General features: G+C 42.0%; 3 protein-coding genes across 4 annotated transcripts; 2 read left to right on the top strand and 1 right to left on the bottom strand.

Moving 5' to 3' along the window:
* The first annotated feature begins 1244 nt into the window (after positions 1 to 1244).
* Positions 1245 to 2276, top strand: LOC138411873 (high choriolytic enzyme 1-like). Its single transcript, XM_069533243.1, has one exon. It carries the CDS (start codon positions 1288 to 1290, stop codon positions 2074 to 2076), a length of 789 nt encoding a protein of 262 aa, XP_069389344.1. The 5' UTR covers positions 1245 to 1287; the 3' UTR covers positions 2077 to 2276.
* Positions 2277 to 5160: 2884 nt separating this feature from the next.
* Positions 5161 to 11346, bottom strand: LOC138411767 (golgin subfamily A member 6-like protein 22). Its single transcript, XM_069532466.1, has 3 exons — positions 11331 to 11346; positions 9704 to 11030; positions 5161 to 9396 (listed from the first exon to the last, which is right to left on the bottom strand). Exons 1-2 carry the CDS (start codon positions 11344 to 11346, stop codon positions 10117 to 10119), a joined length of 930 nt encoding a protein of 309 aa, XP_069388567.1. The 3' UTR covers positions 5161 to 9396; positions 9704 to 10116.
* On the top strand, positions 11211 to 14962 carry LOC109624853 (serine/threonine-protein kinase pim-2-like). 2 transcript variants are annotated; one of them, XM_020079769.2, is made up of 9 exons: positions 11211 to 11690; positions 12070 to 12318; positions 12537 to 12631; positions 12721 to 12768; positions 12906 to 13127; positions 13431 to 13605; positions 13725 to 13898; positions 14278 to 14359; positions 14721 to 14962. In XM_020079769.2, exons 1-9 carry the CDS (start codon positions 11639 to 11641, stop codon positions 14911 to 14913), a joined length of 1290 nt encoding a protein of 429 aa, XP_019935328.2. In that variant the 5' UTR covers positions 11211 to 11638; the 3' UTR covers positions 14914 to 14962. The 2 variants fall into 2 exon arrangements, with proteins under 2 accessions (XP_019935328.2, XP_069389109.1); XM_069533008.1 differs by having other exon boundaries at positions 11216 to 11690; positions 14278 to 14962.
* The last annotated feature ends 247 nt before the right edge of the window (positions 14963 to 15209 follow it).

The raw sequence follows: 15209 nt of genomic DNA, 5'->3' as shown, positions 1-15209 counted from the left end.
GTGTTTGTTTTTGATTGGACCAAGTTATTATTAGGAAAAGGCAACATTTTTGACAAATGACAAAGAATGTCTCAATTAATAAATATATAATTCACTGTGTTTAAATATAAAATGCTTATGAATATCTGAGTTACACGGTAAGAAGCAAACTATTCCAAACTTTATCTGAAGAACAAGAAACATACCCTCCAACAATCGGAGTCATTCAAATTTTATTTGTATAGCCCATATTCACAAATCACAATTTGTCTCATAGGACTTTAACAAGGTGTGAAATCCTCTGTCCTTAACCCTCAACAAGACTACACTCAGTGTAAAGCAATATAAAAGCAAAATATGTACGAAATTCTAGGTAAAACAAAAATAAAATATCTGAAAATGTAAGTAAAGAGAATTCTTCCATTAGACATATAAGGTTTAGAAATAAAATGTTTGCCTCTGTAAAAATTTGTAGTATGTGATTATAGATTAAAGATGGACAACGTGTCTCCTAGAAATGAAGCCAGAATATCCCGGCTACAAACACTGCCATCTTGTAGACGTGGAGCGAGAGTCTGTACAGTGGTTATGAGAGAGCATTCTTGAAAAATATATTTGATGGGGCTTTTCACCTTATATTTTGGTCAAAGACCCATTCACAGACATGGATGTGTTGCTGTCACTCTTCTGAAACTCAGACGTTTAGGTTAGTGACTCAAATGTAATTATAATCAATGAGAAGCTCAATCTGAGGCTAGCTAACTCCATGTGTTGTATAGCTTGTGTATTTATATCCTGATGAAATAATTTAATTTATGCTGCTTTTACTTCAAGTGCTTCTTTTTCTCACAGTGATCAACTGGGTTACTGTATTATCAGATAAATATTCTGAATGCTGATGAAAAGGGACTTTTCTCCATTAGTATGAAATTATGAACCTTTGTGCCAAATGAACAGCATCTTGATTTTAAGAGTGTGGAGTGTTTGAGTGTTTTTGAATTGACTGAGTTAAAGAGATGTGAAGGTTGAAGACCACATATGTTCAGTTTAAAAATCCCAACACGTAAATCTGTGTTGATCCAACTACTGACCAGAGATAACAAACCATGTTGAAACACTGGGTTTGTCAGTGGAGTCCTCCCTCCAAAGGTTTGTTTAGGCCTAGCAGTGTGGACCACAGCCCGTAATAATCCTGCAGACACACCTGTAGAGGAGAGTATAAAGACCCTGCAGCACTGAGTCAAACATTAAGCATCAGGAGTCTCTCCTCTCCACAGAAGCTCCACAGCCTGCACACCCACCCTGAAGATGACTCCCACTGTCAGCCTGCTGCTGCTGCTCCTGCTCGGCCTCTCTCAGGCTCAGCCTCTCCAGGAGGAAGTGATTGAAGAAGACGTCCCCGATGACACCATGGACATCACCACCAGGATTCTGACCTCCAACAACGCCACCGATGAGATCCTGCTGGAAGGAGACCTGCTCGCTCCCAGAACCAGAAACGCCATGATGTGCTGGTCCCAGAGCTGCCAGTGGAAGAAAGCCTCCAACGGTCAGGTGATGATCCCCTTCACCGTGAGCAGTGAGTTCACCAGCTGGGAGAGGCAGAAGATCGACCGCGCCATGAAGGCCTTCCACAGCCGGACCTGCATCCGCTTCGTCCCCCGTCAGAACCAGTACGACTACATCAGCATCGAGAACAAAGTCGGATGTTTCTCCTCTCTGGGCAGAGTGGGAGGCAGACAGGTGCTCTCTCTCAACAGGCAGGGCTGCGTCTACCACGGCATCATCCAGCACGAGATCAACCACGCTCTGGGCTTCCAGCACGAGCAGACCAGGAGCGACCGCGACAACTACGTCAGGATCAACTGGGGGAACATCAACCAGCGGATGGCCTACAACTTCCACAAGCAGGCCACCAACAACCTGAACACTCCCTACGACTACTCCTCCATCATGCACTATGGAAAAACAGCCTTCTCCATCCAGTACGGGAGGGACAGCATCACCCCCATCCCCAACCCCAACGTCCAGATCGGCCAGAGGCAGGGCATGTCCTACTGGGACATCATGAGGATCAACAGGCTCTATGGCTGCTAACAACAATGCTGATACCAGATACAACAAATTCACAGTTTCCTTTTTGAGATTTGTGTTACTGATAAAGCAGCTATTATTTATAAGTACCAATGATGAAGGTTACATTTCCTTTGTCCACATTCTGTCAAACAGACAGACAACAGAATATGTGACATCATCAACAAGTGTAAAATGTCTTTAATAAAGGTAAAGCAACATGATTACTGTGGTGTCATTCTTTTTTATCAGTCAGTGTTTGATTGTTAAAATGGAGGGACGGCATCACCCCCACCCAGACCCCAACGTCCAGATCGGCCAGAGGCAGGACATCATGAGGATCAACAGGCTCTATGGCTGCTAACAACAGTGCCTCTGATTAAAGTTATGATGACCAATGGTAACAAATCACAATGTATTTATCAATGAAAAATGTATAAGTATATTGTATCAATGCAATTTTGGGGTCTATTCCCATATTCCTTCAAATGTTCAGAAACAATAACACAAGAGCAAAAATGACTGATCCTAGTCTCGTAAAAGTTACATTTATACACACACGTTAGCAGGTGTCGACAAGACACCCCCCCTCCCACACATACCCACACACACACACAAAGAACACAAATCCACCAGCTCCCACAGTCTAATGCTATAAACCACAGTAAAGTTACAGGAACATTAAGAGCTTCTCAGAGTCACAAATATCAAGAGCCAGTCTGTTTAACTTAGCTCCACAAAGAAGCAGGTGCCCAGTTCTTATAGGCCAGCAGGGGTGAGATCATCTGCTGTATTAATTCAAGTGACAGTAGATAACAGATCTAAAGATAATCTTAATCGGAATTTCATATGGTTTATACGGTTAATTGGATGAATGACTTATCACTCACTTTAATTAATTTCATTTTTTGAATTGTGCCACTTGGATGAACTGTGGGGTTGAAACCATATGTTTTCACACTTTACCCCAGCCTTTGCATGTTCATCCCATCTGTTTTCCCCTTCCTGTGGTATCTCTCACCACGGCTGTGTGCCTGCCAACTATCTCTGAGATAGGAGAACATTTCCTACAGGCTCTGCATCGTATATGGACAACCCTCGTCCAATAAACAGAAGACAGAAGGCTGCCTGTAACACTGTACAGCAAATGATGCCCTTCACAGGAACGATTTGTAAACCAGCAGTATTTTGTGGCAATGTCATGCAATTAATATCAATATATAATTAACTGCAGCAAAGTCCACACAATGAAAAGGACATTTTTTCTGAAATAACACTACAGTCTGCACTGCACATCCACATTATCAATCAAGGAATGATTTGCTGGGACTGTTTGATTGGCAGGATAACATGGAGGTTAATCATCATGTGCTCTGTGAATAAGAATAGATATCTGACTAACTGAAGACAAAAGGCTTCTTTTTAGAATATTTTCTCTCTCTGATACACTGAAGCATGTGGCCATCGTAACACCTTACAAATGATAATGCTCTCAGAGTAAGATCTAGTTTACATGTAGCAACATGCACCGTTGTCACATGCAGATACAGTGTTCATGTAGCTCCCTCTGGAGGTTACTGAATTTAATAACCAAAATTCAATCCAATCATCAGTCATGTCATATTTAACATTGCATCATAAAGTAGCATACAATTGAAATACTCAAGTTAATTATGGGCCACAATATTATTTGATTTAATATATGAAGTGGGTCATTTAAATTACAGCTTTGAGTGTGAAAACAGTGTCTTACAGCCAGCCACACAATAATAACAATCCTTTTGTTAATTTCTAGGTATTAAATAGCCCAAACACTATATCTGATAGTGAATCAATGTATCTTAGTGAAGATTTGTGCCAAAAGGGAGGCACAAAACAAAACAAAAAGGTTAGGGTTTTACAAAGTCAACCTTTGACAGTCGACCACCAAATTAGGACTAATGGTATGCAGTATTTACCACAACTACAATTACATAGTGACAGAAAATATTGATTGAACTGAGGCAAATAAAACTTTCCAACCACAAAAGCAGGTTGAATGCACAAATGAAATCATGATAGTTAAAGAGTGTTCCCAAACATCACAAGTTTAAATGATCTAGCAGGTAATAAATTATAAAAAACATTTTAATATTTCTCAAATCTATGGACTGAGTTAGACTTATCAGTCAGTCCTCTACAGCCTCTAAGGAAGAGACAACCACTATATTTACTACTGCTGCAGCAAACTACCACATTAAGACTATTTCATTCTTGTGCTGCATGTGGACTTTGTTGCACTAGATGGCAGCAAAGTGGGTTCACTGACTGTGCTTGATCTCTGTGTTGCCTCAACCTTTCACTGGTATCTATCTGGTTGTCATTTCATTCATGTTTTGAACCTGCATTGTTTTTAATGTCTCATTTCCTTATGTTGTTTACAGCTATGCCTCTGCTTTGGCCCCACTGAGGTTATTAAAGTTCAATTGTGTTCTGGTCATATGCAGGCCACAAATCCAAGTTGCCTGAGAGAGTTGGGAGGAAATGAGAAACTCATCCCTCTCATCCCTCAACATATGCTACTCTATATTATATTGCAATTGTTTGTAATAGGGTATATACATTGCCTTCACTGATACAGGAGGCTGGTTTTACTGAGCAGAGACCGAGGGCCTGTACTACGAAGAAGGATTTGCAGTTATCAAGGTAACGAGTTTTCAGTCCTACGAAGCTGGTTCACTTGGGAAAATCACTATTGTAACTTATGCTGATCCGCTAACCTGCTCCGGACCAGGTTCAATTCATGATAACAGATTAAAACCTGTCAACGGCCCAACTACTGGCCAATCAGATCCCTGAAAAACCATTGATCATAGGCAATGATAGGAGAGTTTATAGTAAAGTTAGAAATAGTAGAGTAGCAGAAATGTTCACAGACTGGGATGGTTTAAAATCAACAGATGGAGGATTCATTCACAATTTTAATTTGATAAAATCATTTGATTCTGACTTCAGACCAGACAGTGTTGATGCTTTTACGGTTTTATTTTATTGCTGCAGATAAGATCAATATTGAGATAGGAGAACATTTCCTACAGGCTCTGCATCGTATATGGACAACCCTCGTCCAATAAACAGAAGACAGAAGGCCGCCTGTAACACTGTACAGCAAATGATGCCCTTCACAGGAACGATTTGTAAACCAGCAGTATTTTGTGGCATGCCATGCAATTAATATCAATATATAATTAACTGCAGCAAAGTCCACACAATGAAAAGGACATTTTTTCTGAAATAACACTACAGTCTGCACTGCACATCCACATTATCAATCAAGGAATGATTTGCTGGGACTGTTTGATTGGCAGGATAACATGGAGGTTAATCATCATGTGCTCTGTGAATAAGAATAGATATCTGACTAACTGAAGACAAAAGGCTTCTTTTTAGAATATTTTCTCTCTCTGATACACTGAAGCATGTGGCCATCGTAACACCTTACAAATGATAATGCTCTCAGAGTAAGATCTAGTTTACATGTAGCAACATGCACCGTTGTCACATGCAGATACAGTGTTCATGTAGCTCCCTCTGGAGGTTACTGAATTTAATAACCAAAATTCAATCCAATCATCAGTCATGTCATATTTAACATTGCATCATAAAGTAGCATACAATTGAAATACTCAAGTTAATTATGGGCCACAATATTATTTGATTTAATATATGAAGTGGGTCATTTAAATTACAGCTTTGAGTGTGAAAACAGTGTCTTACAGCCAGCCACACAATAATAACAATCCTTTTGTTAATTTCTAGGTATTAAATAGCCCAAACACTATATCTGATAGTGAATCAATGTATCTTAGTGAAGATTTGTGCCAAAAGGGAGGCGCAAAACAAAACAAAAAGGTTAGGGTTTTACAAAGTCAACCTTTGACAGTCGACCACCAAATTAGGACTAATGGTATGCAGTTTACAATTTTGGTTTGCAATTACATAGTGACAGAAAATATTGATTGAACTGAGGCAAATAAAACTTTCTAACCACAAAAGCAGGTTGAATGCACAAATGAAATCATGATAGTTAAAGAGCATTCCCAAACATCACGAGTTTAAATGATCTAGCAGGTAATAAATTATAAAAAACATTTTAATATTTCTCAAATCTCTGGACTGAGTTGGACTTATCAGTCAGTCCTCTACAGCCTCTAAGGAAGAGACAACCACTATATTTACTACTGCTGCAGCAAACTACCACATTAAGACTATTTCATTCTTGTGCTGCATGTGGACTTTGTTGCACTAGATGGCAGCAAAGTGGGTTCACTGACTGTGCTTGATCTCTGTGTTGCCTCAACCTTTCACTGGTATCTATCTGGTTGTCATTTCATTCATGTTTTGAACCTGCATTGTTTTTAATGTCTCATTTCCTTATGTTGTTTACAGCTATGCCTCTGCTTTGGCCCCACTGAGGTTATTAAAGTTCAATTGTGTTCTGGTCATATGCAGGCCACAAATCCAAGTTGCCTGAGAGAGTTGGGAGGAAATGAGAAACTCATCCCTCTCATCCCTCAACATATACTACTCTATATTATATTGCAATTGTTTGTAATAGGGTATATACATTGCCTTCACTGATACAGGAGGCTGGTTTTACTGAGCAGAGACCGAGGGCCTGTACTACGAAGAAGGATTTGCAGTTATCAAGGTAACGAGTTTTCAGTCCTACGAAGCTGGTTCACTTGGGAAAATCACCATTGTAACTTATGCTGATCCGCTAACCTGCTCCGGACCAGGTTCAATTCATGATAACAGATTAAAACCTGTCAACGGCCCAACTACTGGCCAATCAGATCACTGAAAAACCATCGATCATAGTCAATGATAAGAGAGTTTATAGTAAAGTTAGAAATAGTAGAGTAGCAGAAATGTTCACAGACTGGGATGGTTTAAAATCAACAGATGGAGGATTCATTCACAATTTTAATTTGATAAAATCATTTGATTCTGACTTCAGACCAGACAGTGCTGATGCTTTTACGGTTTTATTTTATTGCTGCAGATAAGATCAATATTAAGATAAATAAAATCTAAAGCCTCTGACGTCTTTTATTAAAAATGTATCCACTCACAGTTAAATATTTCTCTAGATTCTCATATTTCACTTTGTTAAAAGTCACTTTTGGATTCTGATTGTAGCAGCAGATATCAGCGTTTCCTCGCATATCACATCAGGAACTTTTTTCATGATCTTGATGAAGTCGCTCGTAATGAACTAATCCACCTCTGTAACTTGAACGCACATGTAGCTGGATAAGAAAACCCAGAGTTAACTGAAACAGTTACAGGTTATCAGGACGAGTGATTAAATGTTAAGTGAAGCCGAACAATGAAAGCTGTCCTGGGTATGTTGAACTGGCTGCATATTGTACATACACTCAGATAACCAACTGTCTCCAGAAGCATGGATGTTAAATACACAAAGCAACTTTTCAAAGCCAGGCTGTTGCCTAAAGAGGAAGTGTCCATATTCAACTGTGAGCAGGTTGTTTGCAATGATCAGTTGTTTCAAGCGACAGCAATTTGATTTGATTGTAAATACGTTTCTGCTGCTCCCTCCCCATTTCACTTCTGTCCTGGGAGAGGATTCCTCACACGTGACTCTCTCTGAGAGAAAAGTAGTTTTTTTGTAGTTCTACTTTACTCTTGTCGAGGTTGAACAGCAGAGGATGTCACACCTTGTTAAGCCCATGAGGCAAATTGTGATCTGTGAATACAGGCCATACAAATAAAATTTGATTGATCGATTGATTGATAACCTAAAGCTTTCCTTTATAACTATAAAACAAGCCTTCACCTTTTAAAGGTGTGTGTGTGTGTGTGTGTGTGTTCTAATCCAGTTTCACAATACCACTTGTTATGCTGAATATTGAAGAAGCATAAACCATTTAGTGTGTGTGTGTGTGGTTCCCTTCAGGATCTGGGTGTCTCAGGCTCTGCTCTCTCCCTTCTCTCATCCTACCTCAGAAACTAATCTGTGACACTGAAGTTAATGGTGGGATGTAACAAAGTGCAATCATTCTTTTACTCTACTATTAATTGTCCATGTATCTGGACTTTTAGATTTATTGTAGAAAAGACGTTGAATGGAGGAAAATACACTGCTCAAAAAAATGAAGGAAACACTTAATCATAACAGTATAACAGCAAGTCAGTTGATTTCAGGAATATAGATCTGTCCATTAGGAAGCACAAGTGATAACGAATCAGATTCACCTGCTTTGGTGCAAATTAAAGTGACAACAGGTGCAATGGAGACCCAAATTTAAGACAACCCTTAATGAGAGAATGGTTTGACATGAGCTGGCCACAGACAGCTGCTCCCTTTTATCCTTCCTGACTAATTCTTCTTTAGTCTTATGTTCTGCTAGTGTCCTTGTCACTACTGGTAGCATGAGGCGGTACCTGCAGCCTGATCAGGTTTGATCCCCCAGGACACCATCCACCCACTCATCAGGAGCATCATGCCCAGACATTGTCGGGAGTGCACACAGGCACGTGGGGGTCTTACACAGTACTGAGTAACATTATGAGTTGCTGTGATAAAAGTCACGCAAGTTGGATCGCCTTGTGATTTCATTTTTTTTTCTTTGATTTTCTGTATGATTTTGAATGCAGCCCTGAATGGGTTAATGATTTTGGTTTCCATTGACTGTTGTTACATCATTTTGGTCTAACAAATTATAGAATGTACATCAGTAAAGATTTTCAACTTGAATAATTCGTTCATCAACATCTGAGGAGTGCACTTACAAATCAACCACCAAAAATCCAAAGGAACGGAACAGACCTTTTTCAGATCCGGCTTTATATCAGTTGAACAAATATTCACGAATATATTCATTAAAAAATAACTGCACAGCAAATGTGTGAAAATAGATATAGAAAAACAATTAAATTAAAAAGATTCAATAGAAGTAATAATAAAAACCATAATTATATCCGTATACACCTATATGCAGGTGTGTGAGTACTTGTGGAACTGTATGAAGCCTTCAGAGGGACAAATACTGCAGCCGGGGATGACAAGACAGGTTCCCTGGCCTAAAGAGCCATGTTGCCAATAAATAAAATGTTGATATGCTGTGGTAACAGTGTTTTCATCTCCACACTATCTAATATGGTCTTACACAGTAACATCATACTGCCTGTGAATATATCCATAAAAACCTTCTAAGCAGTGCTGGGAGAAGTGAAAGGTGTGTCCCTACAGTTCATAAGAACACCATGACACTCCAGCAGAAGGTGGGTCACCATGTCTGCAGCTGTCAGCTCCTGTGCTGCTCCACACTCATCTCTTGTCTGAACACATAAACAGGAGAAACTCAGATAAGGCTTTATTATTAGCTCTTTATTACGTTGCTTATATGATCATGCCAGTTATTAGGGGTTGTAGGCTGTAATGTTTTTGATCCCACAGATATAAAACAATAACAACATATTCCTGTAACATGCTGTCGCTATACAGCGCTGATAGAATTATTACTGATGTGCACTGCACAGCTAATGTTACAGTCATTACTCAGTGAGATGTGAACACAGAGCTGTGCTATGAAAACACTTTGTGTTGTGCTGTTCTTGTTGATATCAATGGAATAAAAACACAAACCTGTAGCTTCCTGCTGCTCCTCCTGCTCCCTGTGGTTCAGTCTCTCCTCCTGCTCCCTGTGGTTCAGTCTCTCCTCCTGCTCCCCGTGGTCCAGTCTCTCCTCCTGCTCCCTGTGGTTCAGTCTCTCCTCATGCTCCCAGTGGTCCAGTCTCTCCTCCTGCTCCCCATGGTTCAATTTCTCCTCCTGCTCCCTATGGTCCAGTCTCTCCTCCTGCTCCCAGTGGTCCAGTCTCTCCTCCTGCCCCCTGTGGTTCAGTCTCTCCTCCTGCTCCCAGTGGTCCAGTCTCTCCTTCTGCTCCCCGTGTTCAGTCTCTCCTCATGCTCCCAGTGGTCCAGTCTCTCCTTCTGCTCCCTGTGGTTCAGTCTCTCCTCCTGCTCCCCGTGGTCCAGTCTCTCCTCCTGCTCCCTGTGGTTCAGTCTCTCCTCATGCTCCCAGTGGTCCAGTCTCTCCTTCTGCTCCCCGTGTTCAGTCTCTCCTCCTGCTCCCCATGGTTCAATTTCTCCTCCTGCTCCCCATGGTCCAGTCTCTCCTCCTGCTCCCAGTGGTTCAGTTTCTCCTCCTGCTCCCCATGGTTCAGTTTCTCCTCCTGCTCCCCGTGGTTCAGTTTCTCCTCCTGCTCCCAGTGGTTCAATTTCTCCTCCTGCTCCCAGTGGTCCAGTCTCTCCTCCTGCTCCCAGTGGTTCAATTTCTCCTCCTGCTCCCCGTGGTCCAGTCTCTCCTCCTGCTTCCCGTGGTTCAGTCTCTCCTCCTGCTCCCCGTGGTCCAGTTTCTCCTCCTGCTCCCCGTGGTTCAGTCTCTCCTCCTGCTCCCAGTGGTTCAATTTCTCCTCCTGCTCCCCGTGGTCCAGTTTCTCCTCCTGCTCCCCGTAGTTCAGTCTCTCCTCCTGCTCCCAGTGGTTCAGTCTGTCCTCCTGCTCCCAGTGGTTCAGTCTGTCCTCCTGCTCCCCATGGTTCAATTTCTCCTCCTGCTCCCAGTGGTCCAGTTTCTCCTCCTGCTCCCAGTGGTCCAGTTTCTCCTCCTGCTCCCCATGGTTCAGTTTCTCCTCCTGCTCCCAGTGGTCCAGTTTCTCCTCCTGCTCCCCATGGTTCAGTTTCTCCTCCTGCTCCCAGTGGTCCAGTTTCTCCTCCTGCTCCCAGTGGTCCAGTTTCTCCTCCTGCTCCCCGTGGTTCAGTCTCTCCTCCTGCTCCCAGTGGTTCAGTTTCTCCTCCTGCTCCCCGTGGTTCAGTCTCTCCTCCTGCTCCCCGTGGTTCAGTCTCTCCTCTTGCTCCCCGTGGTTCAGTCTCTCCTCCTCACTGCTGCAGCTCCAGGATCTCCTCCTCTTCTCTCCTCACCTCAGTACAGCTCTCAGCTGTTTCAGTGTGTAAACAGAGAAGACACGTGTCGCCTTCTTCCGGTTACCAGGCGGCACGAGTCTGTTTACAAACGTTAGCTCGCGTTAGCATTGTTAGCCCGAGTTAGCTTTCAGCTAATTCTGCTACCTAACGTCAGTAATAAATCACTAGCACAGCGCGGTGACATATTTTCTACATAAACTATCAACTACTGTTTACATAGGAAATACACAGGCTACATGAGTAAATACATGGATCTTCATCACTGCAGAGAAGTCAGCTCGGTGAGGTCAACCGGTGGTCAGACGCATGAGGGCCACCGTAGCTCTCCTCCCCCTCAGGAAGCGAGGAGCGCGGCGCGAGGAGCAGGAGCGCGGCGCTGCGCGAGCTGCTCCGCGCGCGCTCCTGGCGCGTTCCAAAATGTGTTTTTGAAACATAACATCCTTTAATCCATTGATTTGTACTTCAATGGACAGTTAGTTAGTTCAAGCACATACTAAAACTCAGTCACATTCAGCAAGTCAGCAGAGTGAAGACACACGTTTGGCATCTTGTCAGAAACCATTTCTTAAAGATTTGTTTGGAGCAGGATCAAACCACAGCATGTCTTCCATCTCAAGCTCACTTTATACTGTTCCCTCTTGTGATTTCTCTGGTAAGTCCTGGTCTGCAGCTGCAGCTATTTTCCATGCACTGTAGGTTTGTGCAGCAATTTCTTTCTGACAGTTTATCAGGTAAACTCTTGTAACACATTGATTTGTATGGGAAATTTGAATATTCCTACTTAAGTGTAAAATTTTGCCATTAGCTTTAATAAAACAAGATTTTCAACATTAAAATTACACTAAGAATGACTTGATCATCTGGGGTACACTATAGTGTTGTGATAGATTTTGCAGGAAAACCATGGAGGTTAGCAATGAGTTGCTCGTGAATGTTTTATTCAAACTGCAGTTCCCATGTTCAGAAAATGTTTCCATGTTCAGATACTGTCTGTTGAAAGGACTCAAGATTTCTTCATGTGTCTTTTGTAGAGAGCTTTTGCTGCCTTAGCAACTCAGTGGACATCACTGAGGGGAGTTGGCATTTCACTGACAGTGAGGTGTCGGTGGAGAGTGAGGGACCAAAGGCCCAGAAGAGAAAGGCCTCCACCGACATAGAACCTCGTGGTAAGAGGCGGAGGAGTGGGGACGATGACCCCGACCTCTCCCTGAACTCCGGAGACCCTTCATCTTCCAATGAGGAAAACTGGAGCACGCTCCTCATCGGCCGCACCAGTAGAGGTAAGGTAATGGTGTGAAAGAGACTGACACTGCTGCAGTTTGCATGAAAGTAATGAGATCAGTGTTAGATTCATATGTTAGTGTCAGAGCAGGAAAAAATAATAATATCCTAAAGCACAGAGGCCAACCTTAGTTTAAACATACAGAGGTTATGGATAGAGGGCGTGATCCACAAATGTTGTAACTATTGTTAAACATGTGTTTGTGTGTGTTTATAGCTGATTTCAAGGCAAAGTACCAGCAGCTTGGGAAGCTTGGACAAGGAGGCTTCGGGTCAGTTTATGCTGGAATAAGAGAGAGTGATAAATTACCAGTAAGTAAAAATAATCTATTCTCCTACAGCCCATATACACAGTCCCTATCACCTGTACTGACCTAAGCACACATGTTTCTGTCCTGTAGGTGGCGATCAAATACATTCCCAAATCACATGTGAAGGCTGTAACACTGGTAAGTGACTGAATCTGATGTCTCATTCGCAACTGTTGAAATACTTTCATGTTTTTGTTCCTTGTATTTCTTTTGTTGATGAGGAAAACACAACCTCATTCACTCAAACACTGATGTTGTATTTTGTTTTCCTTCAGGTCTCAAATGAGGGGAAATTCATGATCCCTCTTGAGGTGCTCGTCATGGTCAGAGTAGCAGGCGCACCAGGATCACGGGTCAAATCTGCAGCAGTATCATTTATAGAATGGTACAATCTGGACAAGGGAATTATCATCATCATGGAGAGGCCAGTCCCTGCTGTTGATTTATCAACTTACGTCCAGTGTAGAGGTGGCCAACTGGACGAAGGGGAGGCAAAGGTACTAAAACCAACATGTGGCTGTGTGTGACGGGTTTCCCAGCTGGTGTTGATTGTTCAAGCTGCCCCACACTAGTTTATCTGTTTCCAACCAAAGTTAAATATTTTAATTTATTGCCTTATTTCTTTATGGAAATATTCCCTTCATTCTGAAGTTGTAACTTATATAGCTTCATTATTGGTTGAGAAAAAATTGACATGATGGTAAGGGATAGCTACAGAACGGTTACTACGTGGCTTGTCTGTTGAAAAGCTGTCTCTTGTTCACCGCTCTAACTCCTCTGTCTCTTTATCTCTGTTTCAGATCATCATAAAGCAGCTGGTGGAGGCAGCCATCGAGATGCACTCAAAGGGCGTTTTCCATCGGGACATCAAGCTCAACAATGTGCTGATCCAAAACACCTCAGATGGTCCACGTGTACGGATCATAGACTTTGGCTGTTCCTGCTTTGCAAACAGGCCTTGCAGCTCCTTCTCTGGTACAGTACTTCCTCTCCTGCTCGTCATTCATCTGTTCATCTCTGGTTGATGACTTTCATTTAAATTGCAGCCTGTTCCTCATCCTTTGTTTCTTTCTGTCTCCTTCTGCATACTGTAGGAACCTTTGCGTTTGCCCCTCCAGAGTACTTCATACATCAGATGTATGAGGCCGGGCCATCCACAGTATGGCAGCTGGGTGCCCTGCTCTTCAACATGGTGGATGGAGGCACTTCATTTACCACCAGTGACTTCACCCACAGAAACATTCGAATCAGCAGTGAGCTATCCCATGGTAAGTAATTGAGTACCTGAGAAGAGCATATTTACTTCATCGATTCTGATTTGCATCAATCTATTCCTTTTACTTTAGTGGAACAAGCTCTTACACTCATTTTCTTTTGGAGAGATTTTGTATGGGACTGTAAAAAGCTGATTAGCAGTTCAGACTGGGCTATTTTTTTGTTGTGGAATAATAATGCAGTGCAGTGCATACTTTGTTTTCTGTCAGATTTGTTTATTTTTAATAGGAGATGATTAAATGAATATAAATTACAATTTCCTCATTTTATTTTTGATAAATTCATTAATATATCAATGGAGAAATAAAAAACAATCATTAGATTTAATGTCTATCTAATGTTTTCTTTGTCCTCTGTCATCTCTCTTCTCAGAGTGTCGGCTGCTGCTGAACATGTGTTTGGCTATCAGCCCAAAGAACCGAGCTACGCTGCAGAAGCTCCAGCGACATCCATGGTTCACATGATGCTGCTTTTTTGTTTGTTCACTCACACAACACTTAACTTAAACCTTAACCTTCCTTTCCCCCCCTTCCTTCTCTGCCCTCTGCCCCCCCCCCCCCACCCTTCCTCTCCCCCCCCACCCTCTGCCCTTCCTCTCCCCCACCCACCCACCATGCACAAACCAAATGGCACAAGCCACTTTATAAACTAAATATATATATATATATATTATATATATAAACTCTACAAACCATTTGCACTGTGTACAGTCAACTGCTGTACACCAACTGTTTACAATACTGTTTGCACTATTATACTCTTAATCCTGACTTTATATTTATACTTATATTTATATTTATACTGTAATTCTGGAGGTCGAGCAGGTGGATGTCGCAGGATGCGGCGTCTCTCGGGAGGCCTGGAAGGTGGGCGCCACCGCACGGGCACCTGGGACCCTGGAGCAGTAGTGCGCCGCCGTCCGGGGGAACTACCCGTAGAAGCAGGGGCGGCAGGCGTCGGCCACAATGTATTATATGTAATATACAAATTTATATGAATTATTTGTAGTATAAGAAATGATATGTATTATAACAAATAAATATTTTATAACTTATAACCACTTCATTTTTTCCTTTCTTACTATAAGAATCACACACTCTTGTTAGGCCTTGATGGAGATACTGGCTTTACTGAGTGCCATTCTAGTTTTGCTCCTGACATGAAGTCAAACAGTGCTGCCTTTGTCACTGAACATAATACTTCCAGTCCCAGGCGTCTGCACTGACAAACATCTTACAATGATTTTGTGGGATATAACTAATCCTTTGTCATTAACTTAACATCAATGTAGCGTTTTTACCACA

This window comes from Paralichthys olivaceus, chromosome 1, assembly GCF_024713975.1.
Source record: "Paralichthys olivaceus isolate ysfri-2021 chromosome 1, ASM2471397v2, whole genome shotgun sequence".
NCBI classification, from domain to species: domain Eukaryota; kingdom Metazoa; phylum Chordata; class Actinopteri; order Pleuronectiformes; family Paralichthyidae; genus Paralichthys; species Paralichthys olivaceus.
The sequence above is the reverse complement of the archived record's forward strand: the minus strand, read 5'-3'. Positions and strand labels throughout refer to the sequence as shown.